The 26694-nt window shown below is 38.6% G+C and overlaps 1 protein-coding gene across 4 annotated transcripts in view; it reads right to left on the bottom strand.

Moving 5' to 3' along the window:
- diaph2 (diaphanous-related formin 2) overlaps positions 1 to 26694 on the bottom strand; it is a 601287-nt gene that overhangs the window by 511285 nt on the left and 63308 nt on the right. For 3 of the 4 annotated variants that reach the window (XM_073058409.1, XM_073058412.1, XM_073058411.1), the window contains 2 exons: positions 9770 to 9874; positions 3483 to 3503 (listed from right to left, as the gene is read on the bottom strand). In XM_073058409.1, the coding sequence (XP_072914510.1) occupies positions 3483 to 3503; positions 9770 to 9874 (126 nt within the window). The remainder of the gene's footprint in view (positions 1 to 3482; positions 3504 to 9769; positions 9875 to 26694) is intronic. The other variant, XM_073058410.1, reaches the window with a different exon arrangement.

Here is a 26694-nt window from a genome sequence, read left to right as displayed (position 1 = left end):
ACGCATTTCTTTAATATTTTAAGCAAGATTACTTTTTTTTATATTTCCATCTTTTACAGTTTCAAAATAACTAAAAAGGAAAAGGGCCCGAAGCAAAGGTTTAGGCACCATGCATGGTCAGCACTTAGTAACACCCCCTTTGTTAAGTATCACAGCTTGTAACTGTTTTCTATAGCCAGTTAAGAGTCTTTCAATTCTTGTTTAGGGGATTTTCCCTCATTCTTCCTTGCAAAATGCTTCTAGTTCTGTGAGATTCTTGGGCTGTCATGCATGCACTGCTCTTTTGAGGTCTATCCACAGATTTTCCATGATGTTTAGGTCGGGGACTGTGAGGGCCATGGCAAAACCTTCAGTTTGTGCCTCTTGAGGAAGTCCATTGTGGATTTTGAGGCGTATTTAGGATCATTATCCTGTTGTAGAAGCTATCCTCTTTTCATCTTCAGTTTTTGTTTTTACAGACTGTGTGATGTTTGCTTCAAGAATTTGCTGGTATTTAATTGAATTCATTATTCCCTCTACCAATGAAATGTTCCCTGTGGAACTGGCTGCAACACAAGCCCAGGGCATGATCGATCCACCCCATGCTTAACAGTTGGAGAAGTGTTCTTTTCATGAAATTCTGCACCCTTTTTTCTCTAAACATACCTTTGCTCATTGCGGCCAAAAAGTTCTATTTTAACTTCATCAGTCCATAGGACTTGTTTCCAAAATGGATCAGGTTTGTTTAGATGTTCCTTTGCAAACTTCTGATGCTGAAAGCTTTTCTTCTGATGACCCCTCCACTAAGGTCATATTTGTGCAGGTGTTGCTGCACAGTAGAAGAGTGCACCACCACTCCAGAGTCTGCTAAAACTTCTTTTGCAGTCAAACAGGGGTTTTGATTTCCCTTTCTAGCAATCCTGTGAGCAGTTCTCTTGGAAAGTTTTCTTGGTCTTCCAGACCTCAACTTGACCTCCATCGATCCTCGTAACTGCCATTTCTTAATTACATTACAAACTGAGGAAACGGCTACCTGAAGACGTTTTGTTATCTTCTTACAGCCTTCTCCTGCTTTTTGGGCATAATTTATTTGAATTTTCAGAGTGCTAGGCAGCTACTTAGAGGAACCCATGGCTGCTGATTGTTGGGACAAAGTTTGAGGAGTCAGAGTATTTATAAAGCTTTGAAATTTGTATCACCTGGCCTTTCCGAACGATGACTGTGAACAAGCCATAGCACTAACAAGCTAATTAAAGTATGAGACCTTGGTAAAAGTTATCTGAGAGCTCAAATCTCTTGAGGTGCCCAAACTTTTGCATAGTGCTCCTTTCCTTTTTTCCCCCCACTCTAAAATTGTTCAAAACAAAAATAATACATTAATCTTAAAATGTTGAAAAGAATGTTTCATCTTTAACTTTATGACTTTTAGAGATCAGTTCATCTTCTACTCACTTAACTATTCACAGTAACTGAAATTTTGACCAGGGGTGCCCAAACTTTTGCATGCCATTGTACATAGATCAGAAGAAAAGTTATTGGGAAAATAGATGTGAGGGGATCAGAGTTATGGCAGAGAAATAAGATTCCACCCCTCATCATTCTACAACTTCAATGGCAAGATGGACTGACAGAGAGAAAACAATGCATACAGTGTCTAAAGGCAGCCACCCTTACCAGAATAGGGAGTGAACACAAATGAGCTGGGCTCTTTTTGTGATTAGGTCAGCAATTGAAAGGATAGTTTGTGAGTGTGTGCTACCAGGGCAAGGGCCTTGCAGCTATTCAAATGGAGACCAGCCCAAACCCTCCTGTATGTAGATCGATCAAAGAGACTGGTTGTCAGATTATTCTGGCAATCTTCCTTCGTGGCATGGAATATGAACTGTTGCCTATGAACCTGAAACAAAGTTGCCTTGCTGTGACCCTGCCGCAGAATAACTACTGATATCCATCATTGATACAGCAGTTTCAGCTATCAGAGACTGAAGGGCCGAAGGATGTGATCAAAGTGTAACGAGTCAGTAGGGATGGAACAAACAATGATACAAATGGCACAACTGCAGTTTAAAGACTGGTTGAAATCAAGAAGACAAGTATGTCCAAAAAGAGGATGTTATTAAATTTCTGGAAAGTTTTATTGCCATCTTTGCACAGTTTTGTAGATAGCCAGTAAGGGATTTTCCACAGTGCAGATACAGGTGATACACATGGGGACTTAATAGGTTAGTGATTAAGGGATAAGAAGCGAAAGGCATTTTTGCTGCCCTGTGTAGCTAGATCAAAGTTTTGCATATAAGATCAAAATCTATCAAAGCTTTATGATCTTATGTGCAAAACACACGTTATTTTCAAATAGAGCAAGCAACTCCTCAAACTCGCTCCTCCATTCAACAGCATCATAGATAAACTGATCTATGAAGTCAATTCAATTTTCATCACCTATCCCTGTAACTGTTCATATACTTATCGCCAAAAATCAAACTACTCAGTAACTCAGTATCCTCAGGACCCTATAACAAAGAATTTAACTGATTCCAACTACAGCTGAAAAGGAAAAACTTACCATTATTATCCAGTTACTTCGATCCATCAAATTACCCCACATGGAAACCTCATTACATTTACTTTGTCAAGTCATCTAACATTTGGAGCTTTCAAATCATGAAATAAAATAATGAAATCATACACACGTTTGAAAACAAGATCAAATAATGGAAATAACTTATTCTTATATACAAGTAGTTTGTGGAACGAGAAATACAGCTAACATTTTATTGGAAGACAATTCCATGACAAGATATTAACTCATGACTTTCTACAGATGCTCCAACACATCCTGAGGATTTCTGCAACTTTCTGTGTTTATGTCCACAAGAACATAGCAAAGCTCATTTCATTGAATGGTTTTCTGAACCCAACAGTAGATGTAACCTGGCACAGGATACAAGAGCAGACTCCCAGTAGCTTTAAGACTGAGGCTTTCAGATTTGCTCATTTCCTACAATTGTATTAAGAAATGCCAGCAACATCCGGACAAAAAAAAACTTTAATTTACAAGGGAAAAAGATCAAACTGTTTCTCTCTCATCCCATACCTGAAGGATCATGGTTTGTTTAAACTGAGCTAATGAAGACAAGGATTTACCTCAGAAATGAATGAGACTAAACAATGATGAAAGAAATTATGAAGCTGTTCCTTAAAATACATACAAACATAAAAAAAGTTTAAAACAGTTTTGATTAACTTCTCAATCGCAGCTGCAATAATGATAAACATCAGCAATAAATGATGCCTTACAATTTTATTATAATCCAAATGCACGTCCCCATAATAAAATTTCCAATGCACCAGGACCAATTATTTCCAAGTGAATCTCAAACACTAACGATAGGTCAAATTCATCCAATTATTTATAGTTATTGAATAACTTCCAACTAACATTTAATCAATAAGCCCATAACAGGCTGCTCCAAGAATAAATGAAACTAATTAATAGTACTCACCGACACTTTGCTTCCGGTTATCTGAATGCAGTGGTTAATGCAGTGTAAATTAATATTGTTGGGAGGGGCAAAAAAATTAACAAAATAGCAACATTATTAGTGAGCACAGCTTTTCAATGCTTAATCACAATGCAGTTTAGTTGCAGCATTAGTAATTCTGAACAAGAAACTTATCATGCTGATCTGATTTAGAAAATATTACATATTGACTATTTCCTATTTTAATTTCAGCAGGTTTCACAGTAAAATGTTACCAATTTTCAAGCATATATGTGGTCATTTGATGGTTTAAAATTTTAATCCAAAAAAACCCAACACTACATATAACCTCAATATTGAGATCATGCGATAATCTCACATGTATCCTCCATGTTCACTTTTATTGAACACAATTTAGAATTAATAATTGTTTATGTATATGACTGAAGTTACTTCCAGAAAAAAAGCTGTTTCCTATTCAACAGTGTTCACCAAACCCAAACCAATTTCAGTTTTAGAAATGACCCATAAAATGAATCAGAAATTAAGAGTATATATAAAATATCAATTAGTACAGTCAATTTCAAATCTTGATTTCTTCAATTGTGATACTTTCTTTCCACGTGTATGTTATGCAAACACTTTATTGAATCAAAAAAATGTCAGGTGTGTTAATTAAGCTTTTTTTTGTTGCTCACTATTGCTAATCTGATATCAGTAAGAAGGGTTCATCACAAACAAATCAACTTAGCTTGTTTACTTTATAAAGTTTACTTTGTGGAAGCTTTAAATGCCACATGAAAGTCAAAAATAGCCTGAGCTATGAGAAACAAAACTGGATGCCATTTGAAATGCTTAGCAAACCTAGGTCTAATAATAAATATCACTGGCAAAGTGGAACATACTGATAGCTAATCTGCAATTCTTTGGAGAACTGGCTAGCTCTACTAAATGCATCAGTGTGTTCTACACTACCATGGTCATGCATGGTTGTACAAAAATATGAGACTAATTGATCTTAATTTCATTTTAATACAAGTTATTAATATAAAGTTTTCAATGAATTTGAATAAGAACTTAATCTGGACCTTTAATTTTTGTTTGTATTATTTTAAATCAATTTACTGCATTTTATTAATTGTATTTAAAAATTTTATTAATTTTTATTTTAACAAAACTGTGCTGAGTAGGCCCTTCCGCCCTTTCGAGCCACACTCCTCAACAAACCTGATTAACCCTAACCTAATAACGGGGCAATTTACATTGACCAATTAAATTACCATTGGACTGTGAGAGGAAACCAGAGCCCCAGGAAAAACCCATGCATTCCATGGGAGGATATTCAGAGACTCCTTACAGAACAGCACCAGCATTGAACTCAGACTCCAGAACACTCTAAGCTGTAATAGCATCACACTACTATGCTATTGTGGCACCTCAAAGGACCTATTCGATCCCTTTGGCAGAAAAGAGGACAATGTTATGAGGAGTGACAGAATAAAGAAATTAATACGGAAGATCACAGGAAGTGGATTACACAGAACACATTGTGGCTCTTTACTTTGTGAAACAATGTATAACATATCTATACTGGTCTAGCCCATGACTAAACCATGACTTCCAGAGATAAATTGAATGACTTTACCTTTATTGCCAAGTATTGAAAATGGCACTATCCCTAAGGATAAGAGGGAGACTGGATGCGGTGCCTTTATTATAAAACATGCCAGAGGTGGAAAACCAATGGCTCGATAGCTTAACTTCAGTCCAAGTTATCATAAAGGATCAAAAGCAATAGATATTAGCAACTCTTACTGGCTTCAGGAAAGAAAGGCATCAACGTAATTTGAATTTTGAGTTGTAACAAAGTTTATGGATCATGAAAGCCAAGTTGAGTTCTTCACTACAGGCTTACAATTAGGCCAAACAGCTAACAGGTTAAGACAAAGAACTGCTTAATTGTAGAGATAGGGTGTTGCGTGGCCTAGTGGGCAAGGCATCAGACTAGTAACCTGAAGTAACACTGGTTCGAGCCTCAGCTGAGGCAGCGTGTTTGTGTCCTTGATCAAGGCACTTAACAACACATTGCTCTGCGACAACACCGGTGCCAAGCTGCATGGGTCCGAGTGCCCTTCCCTTGGACAACATCGGTGGCATGGAGAGGGGAAGGCCTGCAGCTTGGGCAACTGCCGGTCTCCCATACAACCCTGCCCAGGCCTGCGCCCTCCAGGCGCAGATCCATGGTCTCTCGAGACCGACGGATGCCACCACCAGAGTGTTCTTACTGGTTGTATTACAGTCTGGTATGGAGCCTTCAATGCACAGGATCACAGTAGGCTGTAAAAGATCAGACTCTTCCAGCTTGATCACAAGCACAACACTCCTTACCATCAAGGACATCTTCAAGAGGCTGTTCTTCAAGATGTCATCCATCATTAAGAACCATCACCAGAGGAACGCCCTTTTATTTCCACCATTGGGGAGGAGATACAGGAGCCTGAAGACCCACACTCAACTATTTTGGAACAGCTTCTTCCCCTCCACCACCAGATTTCCAAACAGTCCATGAACTTATGAACACCATCTCTCTTTTGTTTTGCACTATTTATTTTTGTAATGTATGAGTTTTCAAATCTTTGCTCCGTACTGTTGCCTCAAAATAATATATTTCACTTCATTTTCACTGATAATAAATCTGATTCTGTAATATTTGAAATTCTATTTCATCCTCTTTGGGACAAACTGAGAAATATTTTTACTACTTTTTAATTGCAAAATTAACTGGTATAGGGCAAGAATATCAGTCAATTATATTGACATGGATGGCTACAAATAATTTCACACACAGTGCAAGGTGGGTACAGCTATTGCATTAGTGATCACATTATTCCACATTAGCCAAGCCCTAGTTGAGAAGGAACAGCCAGAGGGGTAACTCATTTTCCTAATACATTAATGTCAGAATTTAAAAAGTGTGCATTTATAATACAAAATGAAGTGTTGAATTTCACAAAATGAATGAATATTATTATACTATTAATCGCTCTACTTCCAAAGTTTGAAAAAAAAATCAATGTTGAGCTCAGCTGACACCTTGGTAACATTTTACAAAAAAACTGCCAAACTGTGTTAATTGCTATAATTAATATGACTATTCAGATATATTTTACCTATGTCAAAATGCATCAATACACTACAGTACGTTGCTGTTTAACAGATACCATGTATTCCCTGAAATTGCATTTTTCAAATTATATATTCAGACATTTGCATAAAGATCTCTGAGCTATCTGTGCTTTTTACAAGGTTAATTCATATTTCTTTATTGGACAATAACATTATACAGTTAGTTCCCTGAAACACAAATCACTCACAAAAATGAAATTGAATTTTAAATTCAATTTACCTCAACCTATACAAGTTGCAGTGTATGCCTGCCTGGTATTAAAATGGTAAGATTAACCCTAAACCAGACAGATTCCTTTCCAATCATGCTTTTTTGACATTTTATTAATGCATTACAGCAAAAGCAGCACAGATAACTTAGGATAATAAAATCACAAAACATCAAGAAAGCAAGCAAAGAAAGCAAAATCTGACCAATGGAGAAAGATGCTAGCATAATGTTTCCAAAAGTAGGTTTAGGAATTTGAACCCATCTGAGACAGCTTATAAAAAAAATCCCAATATCAGCCTGCTTCAATAAAAGCAACATTCAACATACAATCAAAAACTATAAGCGAGAAAGGGTGAGGGGAGGGCAGGTGCTCATTTATTATAGACCTTTGAGGCTATTGCAAATTTGTGATAGGTTTCACTTAACAACTGAATAGAAATCTATATTCTAATAACAAAACCAACCATACTGATGTGGCCACTTCGTTCAGTATCCACATCCATCAACATCACTTTTCTGTCACTCTCCCAAATATGGGTAATAGAGTGGTCAATTTAACTACCAATTAGCACACCTTTGGGATGTGGGAAGAAATCCAAGTGATCAGAGCTCTGAAGCTATCTGAGTGAAGTTTGTACATTCTCCCTGCAATCCTACACTAGTGAAATTTAATGGAATCTTTCAATAGTATTTAACTGGTTAGATCCTCTCGGCTGAAGGAAAATCAAGTAATATTTTTAACTTGAATGTAAAAACCATGCTTTCTTATTTAAAATTGTAACTGAAGAACAATTCTACATTGCTTCTTTCTAATGAACACTGTTTTCTCTATGATTTTTTAACTCAAAACAATTTGTTTTTTTAAAAGGATATCAAAATTGCAATATTGGCATTGAGCTATCATGATTTTATTGAATATGAATGTAAATGCACAAACAGCTTATATGATTCCATATAAATGCATCTACCCATTTCAACAAATATATGGTCCATCAACAGCAATATGCATAGGTCACAAACCCATTGAAAGCATGAATCTAATTGTCTTTGCCAGAACAAAGGATTTCAAAAGTATACTGACAATGACAAATAGGTAAACCTGAGAAACAGTGTGACAACAAACTGATATTCCTATCCTTTATGCAGTAATGAGGATTGATTAAAAATATTTACCATAGGCATAGGTTAGGAACTCTTTACAGCAATATAGACAGCAGCATTAATTCTGCCATTTTAGTAAAGCAAAGGTGCATGTAGTAATGAAGTACTTTAAATCAGCTGGAGCAAAGCAGATCCAAATCAATATGAAAATACAAAATTAATTATGAACTGAAACTACTTTTTTCTGAGCAAATAGTATTCAAAAATTCTGGATTATTGCCTCCAGATCGCACACCACTTAGTTTTGTTGCATGGGTTAGCTGCGCCTGTGGGAAGTTGAGCATGTTTTAATATTTTTAAAAATCTCAATTTGAAGAGTTGCTTTAAAAAGTTAGTAAACACTTAGCTAGTTATTTATATATAAAAAAGAATGAAAGTGTTTCTCATTGTAGTAATTGAAACATGCACTTATGTATAAGGTGGATGGGTATTATTCTTTCTAGTTATTAAAATAACTATCAGTATCCCACCCCCAGCACATGTTTTGGTTGCTTGGAAAATTACAAACCAAGGAACAACTGAAATGCTCCCAAAGCATTTGCTTACCAATTGAATTAAAATGAAAAACGGAAAAATATCAGAATACACCTCATGCTCAATGTGAGTGTTCACACTTGCAGCAACTTTGGTTATCCCTTGCAATATATTTCTATTCTTGGATACCAAAAACAACTGTTATGATTTATTTTACTTCAGCAACATTCCACATTTAAAGTAATACACCACAGAAACAGGCCCATCAACTTACTGATACATCAAGTGTCCATATATATATTAAATCTACACTCATTTCATTTTCCCCACATCACCATTAACTTCTCAATATGATACCACTCACCATATCCCTACAGTGCCTAATAAGTCTGGCAATTCACACACATATAGGATATGGGAGGAAAGCCTAAAATTCAAAAGAAAACCACATGGCTGTGAGGAACATAAAAATTCCACAAGCCAGCTAAAAACTGGGTAGATGAAGCTGTGAGGCAGCAGTTCCACCAGTGGCACCACAATCATGTCCCACTTGCATATTAGGAAATCTGATACTACGCTCAGCTTCTTTCAAAACAAAAATCATTAAGATGTTTAATGCAAATACCATTTGAATATACCTCAATTTTGTTTTGGGTGGTGCTTAATCAATTATTATGCTGTATGAATCTTGTGTTGTGCAATTCATGCCACTAGAGTGTCACAACAGTAAACACTTACTGGGTTGTAAGATAAACATTTTCAAAAAAACAGGAATAATTCTTGGGTAAAATTCAGATCCACTTCGCTCAATAATTTCACAGTAACTCACTTCAGGGTGTAATTGCCTGATTTTAACAAAAATAACCATTAAATTCATCAACTGAAATTACATTTTGCATGTGAGAAGTGCAACTGGACTGGATGGATAACTGGAAGCATAAAGCACACCACCCAAGATTCAAAAATCACTTGTATTATCGCCAAGGCAGAAGGTGCTAGAGGTACAACTTATTGGTAGGAGTAAAAGTATCACATTTCAGATTATGTTGAGTGATGGACACCAAATCCTCATCATCCATTTATTCATGGTAGAAGACATTTCTAAAACTACATGATCAGGCAAGCAGGCTTAAGCATGAAAGAGGACAGATTCAGGCAGCAACCATGGATTGCAGTTCATCAAAAGCAAGCAGATCAATTAAGCTAACATTTAACTGCAAACTGCCACTATTATGTTGTCCAAAAAGTGACAAATTTAGTTTTAAGAAGGTCTTACCGATTTGGCAGTTGCAGATATGTACTGAACAACCATTTCTCTTTTTGTTGTCAGATCTTTCCCTCTGAGTGGAACTTTACGATCCTCATTGAGATTCATGTCTTCCTGTTAAGAGAACAAGTTAAATACAATGTTCATTCTCAAAGCACCCTGACAGAAGCCAACATTATTCTCAAAAACATAACTAAATATAAATTTCACCTTGAAAATTATGCATTACATTAGCAGTAGTCACTTCATCCAAGTGAATTAACTATACCAAATACAAGCTGAAGCAAACACCAAGTCTAACAATTTTTACTTGATCAATATTCTCATCTTCAACATCACTATACTTATCTCATTCGACAGTGAGTAAATCAGCCACAACCAAGGCATAGCTTTAAACTTTCAAGTTGGAAAATATTCCAGCAATCTAAAGGTGGCTGTGGATAATGATTGGTAGAACTTTAGAAAAGATGAAAAATGTCTCTGGAAAATGGATATGCTGGAAGACCAAAGAAAAGCAGCACAATGGAAAGCACTTCTTTTCCTTCAGACACACAAAGCGCATGAATGGTACAGGTTGAAATAATCTGAAATTCCAAAATCCAAAAACCACCAAAATCTTTTTTTAAGTGCTGACATGCTGTCGCAAATGGAAAATTCCACAAGACGCTGGGAGGTTCCCAGACAATGTGCAGGTCTCAATGCACCACAGACAGCTCTGAAAAGTAACCTTACATATATGTAATGGGCAGAAATTAATTAAAAATAGAAAAACACGGCATAAAGCAAAAAGAAGCTCTTGATCATGTATTGTTAGTGGAGTGAATATATGCCACTTAACGATGTGCTGATCATTAAACAAGCAAAGATCTATCACAGCCAACTGAAAATTGAAGGTAATTTGTAAATATTCAGCAGGCTGGTTGCAGAAATTTAAAAGGAAAGGCATTAATTTTTTTAAAGCATCTGCTTATCACAAAAATCTAACACCAGGCCATGTCTACAAAGTTGATTGTTCTTATACCTGACAAAAAACCTAAAAGAAGTGGACTGCAAACTTTTATCCACAAGATGGCACCGTAGGTGGAGACTAAAAGCCTGCTGTTTGTTCAACATTTGATTCAGGTATTCATGCAAAGCTGCTGTGCTGCTTTTATTAGTCTGCACACATTATATCATTTTAAAGACATGTAATAATTTTTACTGTCAAGTACATGTGTGATGAAGAATTGCAAGACAAAGACAGCTTACTGGGACAATAAATTCAGTCAGAAATAATGGCAATCCCACGCTACCTCATATATCTTCCAAGGTCCAAAAAAAATCAAAAATCAAAAACACTTCTAGCCCCAAGCATTTCAGATAATGGGCACTTTTGCCAGATCAGGCATTTTCACTTTCATTCGAAAACTGCATTCATTAGGTTCCAAAAAAGCCTGGCCCATGGTCATTAGATTTAAATGGTTAACAAAATATCAAAAATACAATCTCCTTGATTTCACAAGCTCATTTCCCCAAAATAAGTGACTCAAACATAAATTTAACCAATTAACTTAGATGCAAGTGCATTCATAATAAATTAGAATTTTCCTTTCTACCTTAATTCTTTTTCATCCATGGTGGGAAGGAAAAAATATTCTCCATATAAGCCCCCCCAAAAAATAACAAGTAGGGGTACACACACACAATCTAAATGTCTACCGTACTGTGTCATTGGTATTGCATATCTTTGATAAGTCTGTATTTGAAGAATGATTGGCCTCGATTTGGTAGATAAGTGTCATCAATTCTTATCTGTGACATAACACCACATAATTGTCTAAAACTTTCTTTAAAATTTAAACTCTGAAGAAAAAGTTACAAATCTTTTTACTTGCAGATACACTCCGACATCAATTTGCTCAGTCCAGCTTGGGAGTGCACATTTGCAGCAATTTCTCACTAGTTAAGTTTGGAAACACCTCAAAACATTTTCCCCCGCCCATATGTTCACTGAGTGAATGATTCACTAGCAAAATTAACAATTTTTCTGCCTTTTGCCCTTAGCCACCTATGTCATTTCAAAAAATAGTTGAACAACAAACACACTGAAGTTAATCTGATGTTACTTGACATGAGAAAGCCAGATGATCATCTCCCAATACAGATATTTGTAAACAGGCATTAAAAAGCAAAAAAAGAAACATTTGGCTAGTCAGGCTGGCATATGTGGAGACAATTGGAAGAGTTTGACTTTCATGTTGTTGATCTATCAGAATTGAGTAAAGTTAGAAATCAAACACTAAGCTACAAAGGGAACAGGGAGAGCAATGGAAATGTCCCCAACAGATTGGAAATAAAGAGCGACAAAAGGATACAAAAAAATGGTTGCCTTGGCTAAGAAAGGGAAATAGTTTGTTTACAGCAATTACCGTAGATTCCGGATTTTAAGCCGCTACTTTTTTCCCACATTTTGATCAGCTTTGAACACTGCGGCCTTTACTACGGTGCGGCTAATGCATGGTTTTTTTTCATGCCGCCAAAAACATTTTGCCTCGTAACAGTAGACCAATAAAATTGATGAGTAGTTCACAGAGGTCCAATGAAATTGTACGATAAATCAAGCGCACTTTCACAATTAAATTATTGTAAATCAGTCATTTGTACTCACCCTCATCAACATGGAAAACACTCGAAGAAAAGCATTGTGCTGCCTTTATGGCAGTTATTTAGTTTATAATATTTTCGCTTAGTAATTCTTTTGTTAGTATGTTTTCTGTACTACAGCCCGGAATGCTAGACATCACATCCGGTTTCGCCGCGTCTTGTGGGAAATACCGGTTTGCGATAAACGGGAAGGTGGGGGGGGGGGAGCGGCGAAGCGGCAGAGCCAAAACGCTGCTTTTAAGTTAAAGGCGATCAATAACTTTTCCTGGTAGGCTGCAGTATATATATTTTTACCAGTCGCTAGGAGATATTGGAATGTATATGCAACGTAATGTGTGTGTTACCGATACGTATGTATATTTAAAAGTAGCCGTATTACAGGCACGGTTCGAAAAAAAGCATTTGCAATATGTATTTGTTTGTTACCATATGGATTTAATTAAAAGTTAAAAAATCCTCACGTGTAATATCTTTCTGTGTAAATATCTCATATTACAACGTGGGACACCTGCGGCCTAAAATCCGGTGCGGCCTGTACAAGTACAAAATTGATTTTCTTTCTAAAATTAGAGCCAGCGGCTTTTAATCAGGTGTGCTCCGTAGTGCGAAATCTATGGTAATCTACCTAGCAACAAGTCAAATAGAATGAGATAAATGGGATAGCAAAGAGGGGAAAAAATTGATTCCTGAACTGTGAACAGCAATAAGAAATCCAAACAGGGTGAATCGTGTTTTTATGACTACTCTACTTCTCATTCCTAATTTAACCATTTTGACACAAAAAGAGGCAAAGTAGTCCATCAGCAATTTGCTCATTCCCAGCAAAACAATCCCATCAGTTCTATTCCTCTACCCGCATTAATTTAACACCCTGCTCACAGGCCTATCAACTTCCCTTTGGCTCTTTTGCCACAAACCTTCACTGAAAGATAATTTAATAGTAATTACCAAAGCAGCACATCTTTTGGATACAGGTGTTTTATTTAATTATTTATACTTAAATTCCCTATTGCTGGAATTCAAATTCACACTTCCAAGTCAGTAGTGTAGTCTCTGGATGCAAGCCCAGGAATTTTATCTGCTATAGTATCAAATCAATCTGACCAAAGGAAACAATATAAATGAATCAAACTTAGGATGGCAGAACACTGGCAAATGTAATTATCCCATCTAAAGTCCTCATACATATCCATAAGCTACGAGTCTGGTGCTCCTCAGTCTATAACAGGGTTTCACTCCCGACAACTGTTTGCAACCTGAATAGTTTGCATGCTGGACATGAAGACACTCCGCAGTATAATTAGATAAAAATATAGGCCAACCGAAGGCAACTTGCAGTTAAACAAGGGCATTTAACTCGACCATTCAGACTTCTCTGCAAGTGATGCTGCTATGAACCAAGTTCCTTCATGGCAGAAGATACATGCAGCCTTGTGACATGTCCACAAATCCATGCCAAACATTCAATATATATGAACTGAACAAAAATTGGGTGTTTGTTTCTTGGGGAGGACATGTACTGCAATTGTAATGCCCTGGTTAAGAATTCTACTGCTATGCTGTGAGGTTATCTATTTTAGCAGTTTTCTGTACAAGCAGTGCACACTGCTGGAAAGTGTGTTTTACCTTTGGCTGAAGATAAGGAGCCATGTTGGTCAACTTAGGAATTATCGTCAGCCAATCAGGATTCTGGGATGTGAGAGCGCTTTGGGGAAGAGTTTTCTGAAGAACAGTAATCTGATTTGAGGTCTTTTTGGTGGGAGCTGTGGCACAAGGGAGATGCCGCAAAATGTTGTTGGAAGGAGAATTCCAAAAAGTGTTTTACGCAAATGAATGACTCGAAGGAGGAAGGGCCAATACTCCTGAGAGAGAGCCAGTTCGTTCAAGATGGATTTTGAGGGAAGCTTTCACACAAACCATGGGTCCAGTGCATGAATAAAATAGTACACCCCTGACTACTCCAGATGAGCTCCAACATTTACATGAACATTGGACTAGTTTAACCATAATGGGCCTTTTTTTTCCTTTTACTGTAGCTGTTTGTTAAAGCTGAAAGTTTGTTAAATATATGACCTCTATAATATTTTGCTGGTGTACAATCTGTCATTTCTGGGCTACTGTTAATGGTGTATGGGGAGTATTTACACAACATACACTACAATCTATGTTACTTAATTGGAACATCCCAACTTTCCTGTTTGGTTGAAGCCCAGATCATACCGACCCCAGACGTACGTTGTTTGTGAAAACTGGCCTTCGCACTGCTGAGTCACATGGCTGTTAGCAAAGTTGGCATACAAGCCCAGTGAGAGGGTTACACAATCAGTTCAGTAAATTAAAAAGGGAACTGCATGAAATAGTTTCACTGAAGGGAACAGCTATAATGGACTGCATTAGATAATTGTACATACAGTCCCCTCCAGTTAATTGATCCATCAGTTAATCGCTGCAGCCACTTATTTGGGACAACTCTTAAAGAACAAAAACAAATTGAGGGAATAGCCAGAATTCCCTTTATTTATTTGGGTCACTATGCCGCTAAGTGAGGCAGAAGATTATTGCCCAAGTTTGTAACTAGCGTCAGATGTGCACTTCTGCGGCCATTGGACACCACATCGCGATTAGAGTGAACAATTTTTAATCAACACCAGTAGCATGTGCCCATGTTAAAAAAAAAGTGGTTTTTGTCACTGAACACTGGTGAGAAATAAGCAGAAAGACAATGCAGAACTGTTCCTGCACATTGCAGTTTCAAGCATTCAGGCTTGGAGATAACAAACTGATTTCACTACTTCAACAATTTAGGAACTACGGAGATTTTGGAAGTATAGACAATCATTTTGAATGTTCTAATAAAAATTTGGAAAAAGCAATCCTCAGAAACACAATGAAGGCAGTCCATTATCGACACTCTGTGACAGCGCTGATTTTCTTCATTTACATTTCAATCAAAAGATTACTACAGATGAATTCTTCCGCCAATTACTATTACAGACAGTCCCCGGGTTACGTATGAGTTCCATTCCTGAGACCGTCTTTAAGTCAGATTTGCACGTAAGTCATAACAAGTACATCGGGTATTACTTAGCATCAGTTAGTCAAACGTTTGTCTTAGTATATAGTATATATTTTACCTTTCTATGTATCTAAAACACTTAAGAAACATATGTATTCCAATAATTAAACCACTACATTGCTTAGTAATAATAGTATCTTTCATCGGGGCAGGGCCTTTCATGTGTTCCATTATTCTCACTTTATCGGTTATCCTTTAAAATTATTCCGATCGTTGACCGACTGTAGCCTAACGATTTTCCAATGACCGATGGCATTTCACCTTTTTACAAACACTTTATTATTTCCACTTTATTTTCAATCGCGATCGCTTCCCGTCAATGGAACAGAAAGACTGCGGGCAGTGGGTCCCAGGCTGCGCCAGCTCCTGAGGTCCACTGGGTCCTAAGGACCACCGCACTGAGACAGGCTAAATGGAACAAATGGGGGCTGTGCTGGGTTTGGGTACTGTATTTGATCCTCCACAATATTCCGTGTGGGAATTTAAACTGGAGGTGGCAGTGTTTTTTTTTACGAGGTCGAGTTTCGAGCTCGACATCAACCCAGCATGGCAGTGGTCTGTCACTGGATCAAACTCGAGCCCGGCACTGATCTCACTGCGCCATCAGCCGACCGAAACGGGGGGGGGGGAGGAGGCGCGGGGTCAGGGTGAATCCTACTAAGAAAAATTTAAGCCAAATACAAAGTTAAACACTCAACACAGTGTCGACAGCAACGACTTAAAATGGCGGACAGCGTCGCGATCCAACTTAAGATGGTGGACGGTTTTCTCCTTCCTCGGTTCATAAGTACGAGTTGTCCGTAACTCGGGGACTACCTCTAAGAACTAATACAGTTTTATAGTATAGTAGTATGGCAGTGTTCTATTTATTCTGTATTTCATTTAAATACATAATTGATTACTCTGTTAAATGGTAAAATCTCCCATTACTATCATAACACTGCCCTTGTGACACACCTTTTCTATTTCAATAGACAATAGGTGCAGAAGTAGACCATTCAGCCCTTCGAGCCTGCACCACCATTCTGAGATCATGGCTGATCAACTACTATCAATACCCGGTTCCTGCCTTGTCTCCATATCCCTTGATTCCCCTATCCATAAGATACCTATCTAGTTCCTTCTTGAAAGGAATTATTTCCTATTGTAATATGTGGTCCACACTGTATCTACTGTTGGGAGGCCTATATGTAACTGCCATCAGGGTCCTTTTATCTTACAGTTTCTTAACTCAACCCACAAGGATTCAAAATCTTCTGATTCTATGTCATATCTTTCTACTGATTTCATGCGATTCTTCACCGGCAGAGCTACGCCACCCTCTGCCCTACCTTCCTATCCCTCCAATACAACATGTAACCTTGGACATATAGGTCTTAACAACAACCAACCATTCTTCAGCCACAATTACTCTGCATATCTGACAACCTGTAATAGTGCAACAAGATCATTCACCTCATTTCTTGTACTACGTGCAGTGAGATATAACACTTTTGGATACAGTATTTGCTACACTTTTTGATTCTGCATCCTTAATGCACTGATACTTACCCTGCTGGCTCCAATTTTGCCCTATCATCTACTAGCCCTTCCTGACAGCCTGACTCTACACAATCTTTGCTCTTTTTTTTATATAAAACCATCAGTCCTATCCTGAGTCCCTTCACTCCAGTTCCCAACCCCTGCCAAATTAGTTTAAACCCTCCCCAACCTTTCTAACAAACCTGCCTGCGAAAATATTGGTCCCCCTCAGGTTCAAGTGCAACCAGTCACTTTTGTACAGGTCATACCTCCCCCAGAATGATCCCAGATCCCAATGATCCAAGATCCTGAAGCCCTGCCCCCTGCACTAGCTTCTCAGCCATGTATTTATCTGCCAAATCATCCTGTTTCTGCCCTCACTAGCACAGGGCACTGATAGCAATCCAGAAATGACTACCCTGGAGGTCCTGCTTCTCAGCTTTCTACCGACCTCTCTCAATTCTCTCTTCAAGATCTCTTTGCTTTTCCTTATGTACTGAGACATCTGACTGCTCTCCTTCCCCCTCCAAAATGCTGTGGACGTGATCCGAGACATCCCTGACCCTGGCACTTGGGAGGTAACATACCATCCGGGCGTCCTGTGCACATCCACAGAACCTCCTGACTGTTCCTCTGACTATTGAGTCCCTTTTCACAACCACTCCCCTCTTCCCCTTCTGCACCACAGACCCATCCTCAGTGCTAGTAACCTGGTGCCAACGGCATTCCCTTAGGAGGTCAAGCCATCAACAGTATCCAAAACAGTATATTTATTGAAGGGAATGGCTACAGGGGTGCTCTGAGCTAACTGCCTATTCACATTTCTGTTTCTCCTGACAGTCAACCCAGCTACTCGCTTCCTGCAACTCTGGGGTGACTACTTCCCTGTAACTCTGATCGATGATCTCCTCACTCCCCAGTATAAGCCAGAGGTCATCCAGCTGCTGCTCCTGATTTCTAACATGGTCTTCAAGGAGCTGCAGCTAGATGTAGTTCCCTGGGAAATCTCTTTTGAGCCACATCTACAAGGAGTGCTGCCACAAAAAAGCAGCATCAATCGCAGAACCTCACTGTCTAGACGATGCTCTTTACTCACTGCTGCTACCGGGAGGCCACAAGTTCAGGAACAGTTATTATGCTTCAACCATCAGACTCCTGAACCAGCATGGATAACTCACCTCAACACTGAACAGATTCCACAACTTATGGACTCATTTTCAATAGTCTACTACTCATGTTCTATTATTTATGTAATGTTATTTGTTTTTTGTATTGGCAATTTGTCTTTTACACATTGCACTGTACTGACAAACCATTCTGGTTAATTGGGCCATTGGTTAATCAGGGCAGCTACTTATTTGGGACAACTCTTAAAAAACAAATCGAGAAAATAGCTGGGATTCCCTTCATTTATTTGGACACTATGCCATTTAATTGGGACCAGACAGTGTTGTTGAACAGTTTCTAATTAGCATTACTTGCAAGCACTTGTGTGGCCATTAGACAGTACACCTTGCTGCTTTTAAATCACCTCACTTGCGTGTTTCTGTTCAACATGCATTGAATTTTCTCACTGATAGCTGGCGAGTAAAAAATTGTAAGATAACTCAGAACAACTGAAAGCACTGTTTGAAGATAGTCCATTATCTGCACTAGCTGTCTATGCTGAATATGTTCATATACAGTCACTCCAAAGAACATGTCAGCATACACAGGCTGAATTCCTCCATCAATAACTAATAGGAACTAATACAGTTTTATAGTACTGTAGTAGCTCTGCTAGTGTTCTAACTTATTTTGTATTTTATTTAAATACATAATTTGTTAGTTAAACTGTAGTTTGTCTTTTTGTATGTTTTTTAACCATCTCAATGAAACTTCAGCCAAGGCAATTACTTAATTGAACTTAAATGTACTAGCCCTGATGGGTCCAAATTAACTGTAAACCACAGTTTGTGTCCAACTTTTCATTGATTCTATTGTATCTACTGTGAATGCCTGCAAGAAAATCAATCTCTTGGTAGCACAGTATATGGTGACAGAACACTTAAATAATAAACTTAGTTTGAACTTTGTATGTTTGCACTTTACTAGCTGAATTTATTTTTGAGTCCTTTAAAGTTCTCAGTTTTGTTTTAAATTTCATGATTTCTTCATAACTTATTAAAATTAATATTTTCTTCTCAATGTCAGAAACATTCTTTTTCCTCAGGCAGCAAGTCATTGTTTTGCCTATTGCTGAAGATTATTTTGTGTATTTTATAAACAGGGCAAAACATATGTCACAGAAGGCCTCATACATCAACAGCAACCCCACCCCCCAAAAAAAGAAAAGGAGGCTATGTTTCCTCATCATGAATTCAGTTTGTCCAACTTGTCATTTTCTAATCCAGGCAACACCCTGCTAAATTTCTCTTGCACCTTTTCCACAATCTCCACATCCTTCCTATAACAGGCATTCAATACTCAAGTTGGCCTGATTAATATTGACTTCCAAAACCCCTACCAATAAAGTCAAGCATTCCATGCACCTTCTTTACCAACTTATCCACTTCCATCACTACTCTCAATGAACTATGGTCTCTTCCACCCATCCAAATAATTTAACAGGAGTGTTGCACATGCAGGGCCCTTAACATCGTTAGCAATCTCTCACATCCATCTAGCAGTCTCTTTGATCCACTACCATCAGGCCAGAGGTACAGTTGGGATGGGAAACAGCATCTTTCCACGGGCTGTGATGCTACTGAACTCCCTGCTCCCACCCAAGTCTCATCATGTATGAAGTGCAAGTAGCGTACACTGTTTACTTTTTGACTTGTGTTGTAAATGCATCTTATTATTTGTTAAGTTATTTGTGGTACTATTACTTTATGCATTGTGTGACTAAAATGTATTGTGCTGTACACATTGGTCAAGAACATTGTTTCGTTTTGCAGTACAGGCAGTCCCCGGGTTACGAACGAGTTCCGTTCCTGAGTCCGTCTTTTAAGTCGGATTTGTACATAAGTCGGAATAAGTGCATCGGGTATTATTTAGCGTCAGTTAGTCAAACGTTTGTCTTAGCATACAGTATATATTTTACCTTTCTATGCATTTTCTTAACATACATTCCAATAATTAAACCACTGCATTGCTTAGTAATAATTGTAGCTTTCATCGGGGCAGGGCCTTTCACATGCTCCATTATTCTCACTTTATCCTTTAAAATTGTTCCGATCATTGACCGACTGTAGCCTAACGCTTTTCCAATGACCGATGCCGTTTCACCTCTTTCCAAACGCTTTATTATTTCCACTTTATTTTCAATTGTGATCGCTTCCCGTCAACGGAACAGAAACACTGCAGGCAGCAGGTCCCGACCTCTGCTGGGTCCCAAGGACCACTGCACTGTATTTCCCCAGGTCCTAGTCCACCGCACTGAGACAGGTTAAATGGGACAAGTGGTTCTGTGCTGGGTTTGGGTATTTGATCCTCTTCGATATTCCACGTGGGAATTTAAACTGGAGGTGGCAGTGTTTTTTTTAAAACGAGGTCGAGTTGCGAGCTCGACATCAACCCGGCGTGCTCAAGAGTGGTCTGTCACTGGATCGAACTCAGGAACCTCCATTCTCGGGCCCAGCGCTGATCTCACTGCACCACCAGCCGACCGGAAAGGTGGGAGGGGGGGGGGGTGTCAGGGTGAATCTTGCTAAGAAAAATTTAAACCAAATACAAAGTTACACACTCAACACAGTGTCAACAGCAATGACTTAAAATGGTGGAAGGCATCGCGATCCAACTTAAAATGACAGACAGCGTTCTCCTTCCTCGGTTTGTAAGTATGAGTTCTTCGTAAGTCAGATGTTCGTAACTCAGGGACTACCTGTACACATGTGTAGGTTGAATAAACTTAAACTCTAAGAACCCTCTGTACTTCAATGCTATTAAGGGGGTTCACCATTAACTGGACATTTTCTCCTTTCATTTGACCTCCTATAATGCAACAGCTCAATAGCCACTTCTCTACTCATATCTATAATTAATCTACATCCTGTTGTATTCTTTGATAGCCCTTTACAATGTCTACAACACCACTGAATCCGGTGTCATCCACAAATTTGCTAACCTACCCATCTACGCTTTCATCCAAATCATGAATATACAGTACATCACAGAGATCCCAGGACAACTCCTTACAGAATATCACTGGTGATGGTCCACCAGCCAGAAAAGCCTTCCAGCCAGAATAACAGCCTTCCAACACCACATTTTCTTGTATAGCAAGGCAGTTCTGAATCCAAACTTTCAATTTGCCCTAGATTCCATGCATCCTTATTTTCTAAATCAATCTACCATGAGTGATGTCATCAAATGCAAAACTGAAGTCCGTGTAGATAGTGTCTACACCTTACCCTAATCAAGTACTTTTGAGATGACAGAACTTGTCAGTACAACATCATAGGCCAAATGGCCTGTACAGTACTGTAATATTCTATGTTCTAAAACTCAAGTTAGTCATAATACACGCTCCCAGGAGTCCCTTGACTAAGATGCGAGAATGCTGAGACAGTACTCCAAGGTTGAGAGTGAGATCCTGTTTTTTACCCATACAAATATAATACAAACATACAAATTTGTACATACAAATTATTTGGAATTCTGGTCCACAAAGCAACGTAGTTAAGTTTAGACAACACAAAGCCAGGGACACAAAGCACTGGAAAAGCTATAACAAACTGCAAAAGACAGTGAAAGCCAAGTTATATCTGGGTGAATAAAACACAAATGAAGCTCAAATGAATCAATGCAAAATGCCCAAAAAGAAAACACCTGGTTGTATTCTATGGGGTAGAACTTGCCATGAAACTCACAGGAAGAAATCTGAGCAGACTTCTCATTCGCTATGCTTGAACTTATAAAGCCAATAGAAGATAGACTTAGTTGCTACATCAACCACATCTGTATCAAAAACATATGCATTTCTTAGGCACCTTGAATTTTGTAAACTTCAAAACAAGAGAGGACCTACACTTAGCCCACACATTTCTCTAAAGACCATCCCAGGAACCAGTCTGGTCATGTCCACAGCACCCTCTTATAGAATATTGTTTTGGGTAAAAGACGAAATTTGTACTCAATTCTCCAGATATACAACAATCTCATAAAAAAGCCCTTTATAACTGTTGTAAGACACTTTTATTACTGCTCTCAAATCTTACTGGAATAAGGGCAAAACACACCATTTCCTTCATGCTCAATGACTGAGTATCAACATTTCACAATTTATTGCTATTTAAAAACATCTCTATTTCATTTTCCAGGGTGGATATTCTCACATTTTTCAACATTATACTCCATCTGCATATTATTATCATTGATGTACGAGGTGAAATTTGCTTTATGGCAGAACAGTGCAAGGACAAAATAACTATAAATTCCAAAAAGAAATAAAAAGCTCTAAAAAGAAACAGAAATTACAAGGTAGCATTCATTGGTTCATGGACCATTTAGAAGTCTGATGGGAGGGGAAGAAGTTGTATCTAAATAATTCAGTGTGGTTTTTCAGGCTCCTGTACCTCCTTCCTAATTATAGTAACGAGATGAGGGCATGCTCAAACTCCTAATAAAGTAGAGCTGCTGGCATGGCCTCATCATGACTGCATCGACGTGTTTGGCCCAGGATAGATTCTCAGATATTCTCACACAGGAAACAGCTCACCCTCCGAGATGCTCTCACTCAGGAACACTACTAACTCCCTCAATAAGGACTGGTATTTATTCTCTCCTCTTCCCCGTTCCTGAATTCCACGATCTGTAATCCGGACTTTCTAACCTTACATTCACGATTATTGTGACACATCCAAGTTTCTGCTAAGAAGCCTTTGACAAATTTATAGACCATGTCTGAGCTGTGATTTGTACAGTGATGACTGTAGAGAGCAGAGCAGGGGCTAAGCATGCATGCTTGTGGTGCTCTTGTGAACACGCTCCCTTTCTCAACTTTAGTTCCGAAATGTATTTGCTTACTTCTTATTGTTTACACACTGGGTGTTTGACTGTCTTTCTTAAGGGGTTCTGGTGGGTTTCTTTGTTTTGTGGCTGCCTGTTGACTGTTAATTGATGAATCTCAAGATTACATATAGTATACATTCTTTGCAAATAAATGTATTTTGAGCTTTCTTGATAAACACACACAGGCTCAGATTTTGGTTATTAGTGCTGAGGAAATTTTGCTTAATGCCAAGCTGCAATCACAAACAGTAGCCTGATGTATGTTTTACAGTTATTTCCATGCTCCAAAGCAGCGTGTAAAGCTAGTGAGATTTTATCCATAGAAGTCCTGCTGAAGGGCTCACACATGAAGTCTCTTTGCATCCTCACAACTCACATTCCACCTTTGCTTTTTATCTTCAGCAAACATCATAATACATAGCTTTTTAAGATTTTAGCTATAATCATTCACATGAATTAATATGACCCAAGTATCAACCCCTGCAATACCCAACAAGGCAAGGCCTCCAACCTACTTACAAATAAGCCAATGACCATTTACAACAAATAAGACTCATTATCAGAGGGTATTGTGTTTTTGGAACACTCTTCCTCAACAATGAAAGCAGTTTCTTTGAATATCTGCATGGACGCACATTTAGGTGCCCATCAATGAGCACATACTCAGACAGCCTTGAATACAGGTGCTTCTTTGCATCCCGATACCCAGCCTCCTGCTCAGCTCTTTTGGCCCTCCATGTTCTATCCCCAAAAATGCATTCCTTCAGTGTCATACTAGCTCTATAATCCTCTCTCCCTTGTAAGTTATCCTTCCCCACTCTATGTACACCTCCCTTTCTTTTTCATTAGTATTCACTCTCCCTCACTCAATTTTCTTTCTAAACCGAACACTGAGCCAACCCCATCTTCCTCGCATGTGATTAAAAGATTCAGCTTGCTGCCAGAGACCGAAAGTACATTGCTCCAGTAGCTGTCCAAGTGGTAAACTATTCATGTCCTGAGGTCTCTTTATGATCACTTTTATTCAGATATCTGGTAAGTATGTCATCAATCGTTCAACACTGCCCAAGACTAGTGAAGTACAGCATCCTACTGCTTTGTAAATATTGGTTCTTGAAGATGCTTCACTTGTCAATTGAAAAGGGTTCATCATTACTTAGGGAGAGTCATAATTGGTACACATTACACAAATATTCAATCTCCAGTTTTGACAAACATCTATAAAATCAATAGCAATGCATTCCACGTAGTAATACAACTCCAAATTTAGTTACCAAAATGCTAGTTGTATGCCCATCATTTAGTGCCATGTTTGAATTCAGTGGACAATATTGGAGTAAACCTAACACTGGAGGGTATGGCAACACACACAAAATGCTGGAGGGACGCAGCAGGCCAGGCAGCATCTATCAGAAGAAGTACAGTCGATGTTTCAGGCCGAGAACCTTCGTCAGGGCTAATTGAAAGAAGAGATAGTAAGAGAGGGGGAAATCCGAAATGATAAGAGAAGACAGGACGGGGAGGGATGAAGCTAAGAGCTGGAAAGTTGATTGGCAAAAGGGATACACAGCTGGAGAAGGGAAAGGATCATGGAACGGGAGGCCTAGGGAGAAAGAAAGGGGGAGGGGAGCACCAGAGGGAGATGGAGAACAGGCAAAGAGTGATTGTGAGGGGGCAGAGAGAGAAAAAAAAGGGGATAATAAATAAATAAATAGATGGACAGATAAATAAGGGATGGGGTAAGAAGGGGAGGAGGGGCATTAACGGAAGTAAGAGAAATCAATGTTCATGCCATCAGGTTGGAGGCTACCCAGACAGAATATAACATGTTGTTCCTCCAACCTGAGTGTGGCTTCATCTTGACAGTAGAGGAGGACATATCAGAATGGGAATGGGACATGGAATTAAAATGTGTGGCCACTGGGAGATCCTGTTTTCTCTGGTGGACAGAGCATAGGTGTTCAGCGAAACGGTCTCCCAGTCTGCATCGGGTCTCATCAATATATAGAAGGCTGCACCCGGAGCACTGGACGCAGTATGATTTTATTCAGTTCTCATTCAGGTTCCACATCCATTAATCGCACTTTTACGGATGTAGAACCTGAATGAGAACTGCAAGCTTTGTCTTCAATTGCAATATGTACAAGAGTACAAACCTATTATTAGGGTTAATGTTAGGGTTAATTCGAGACTGCCATTACAGGTCAGGAGTGGCTCGCGTAATATTAGGAGACCGGAATGCGAGGGAGGGGGGAAGCGAAACTGGGGATTCCGCTACACCGAAACTACTAGTGTCACGCGATTCAGTAAACAAAAGAAACAGGTAACTCGTGAGTGTATGGCATCGGGCCAATAAGATGGACACAAGTGCCCGATATTACCTAATATGTAGCGGGGGGTTGTGCTGGGGGGAAAAGGGGTATAAATAAGAGCAGATTGTAAGGGGAAGTCGGAACGCGCCTTCTCCAGCGACTCCGTGGATTCGCTGTGCCAGTTACGAATTCTGTAATAAACCCAAGTTTCGTAATATTCCGGTGTTGGTTGTCTCTCTTCCTAAACGAACACAGGGCAGAATTTCAAGCCCAACACTATCCAATTCACAGAACTGTGATTGATAGTGCAGGTTTAATTCATCAAAAGGGCCTGAGCTTTATCATGACCAAAGTACAAGGCCTGATGCCAAATTAAAAGAAAGGTGCACACGAAGATTGAGACATAAATGGGATTAAGATGTTTTAATTTTTCTTTAATTCACTATGTTTCAAGTCATTCAAAAATTTGCCATTGACACCCTTAAGATTTTCTTCAAAATCAGGTTGACTATTACTGGCATACGTTGTGAAATTTATTCTTCTGCAGCAGCAGCACAGTGCAATATATTATCATAATAAACTTAAATTACAAGAAATATTTAATGTAGTTTATACCCACACAACACATGAAATGTACACCCCAATACGTGGGATCTGAGTGTGACGGGCGTATATTGCGTGCAGGTCTAAAGTTAATATTTCTGATTGTAATTTATAGTTTTATATTATCTAATGCACTGTACTGCTCGTCATGTGCACAACGCACACACGTAACAAACACACACCTTCTTCTCATTGCTGCCATCAGAAAGGAGTTACAAGGGCCTCAGGTCCCACACCACCAAGTTCAGGAACAGTTATTACCCCTCACGCATCAGGCTCTTGCCCATCACTGAACTGTTCCCAACTTCTGGATTCACCTTCAAGGACTTTTCAACTCATGTTCTTGACATATCTTGCTTACTTGTTATTTTGTTTGTGTTTTCAACATTGTCTTTTGCACATTGGTTGTTTATCTGGCTTTGTTGTATGTGGTTTTCCATTAGCCCTTTCTATTTATTGTGAATGCCCACAAGTAAATGAATCTCAGAGTAGAATATGGTAACGTACATGTACTTTGATTTTAAAAAATTACTTTGAATATTGAACTTCCAAAGTGTGATATAATCATAATCTCTTGTATTCAAGTCCACTTTTTAAAGAAAGGCCAAAATGCCATTTGTCTTCCTAAATGCCTGCACTTTAAACAAGCAATTTTTGAGTAAGGCATTCAGATCCTTGTAAACACTAACATCTTTCAAACTACTTAAAATATCCTTTTAAATTTCACCTCCACCTCCAAAAAGGAACTATGTCACATTTTTATACATTATATTCCCGCTGTTACA

This window comes from Hemitrygon akajei, chromosome 10 (assembly GCF_048418815.1).
Source record: "Hemitrygon akajei chromosome 10, sHemAka1.3, whole genome shotgun sequence".
Classification (NCBI taxonomy): domain Eukaryota; kingdom Metazoa; phylum Chordata; class Chondrichthyes; order Myliobatiformes; family Dasyatidae; genus Hemitrygon; species Hemitrygon akajei.
The sequence above is the reverse complement of the archived record's forward strand: the minus strand, read 5'-3'. Positions and strand labels throughout refer to the sequence as shown.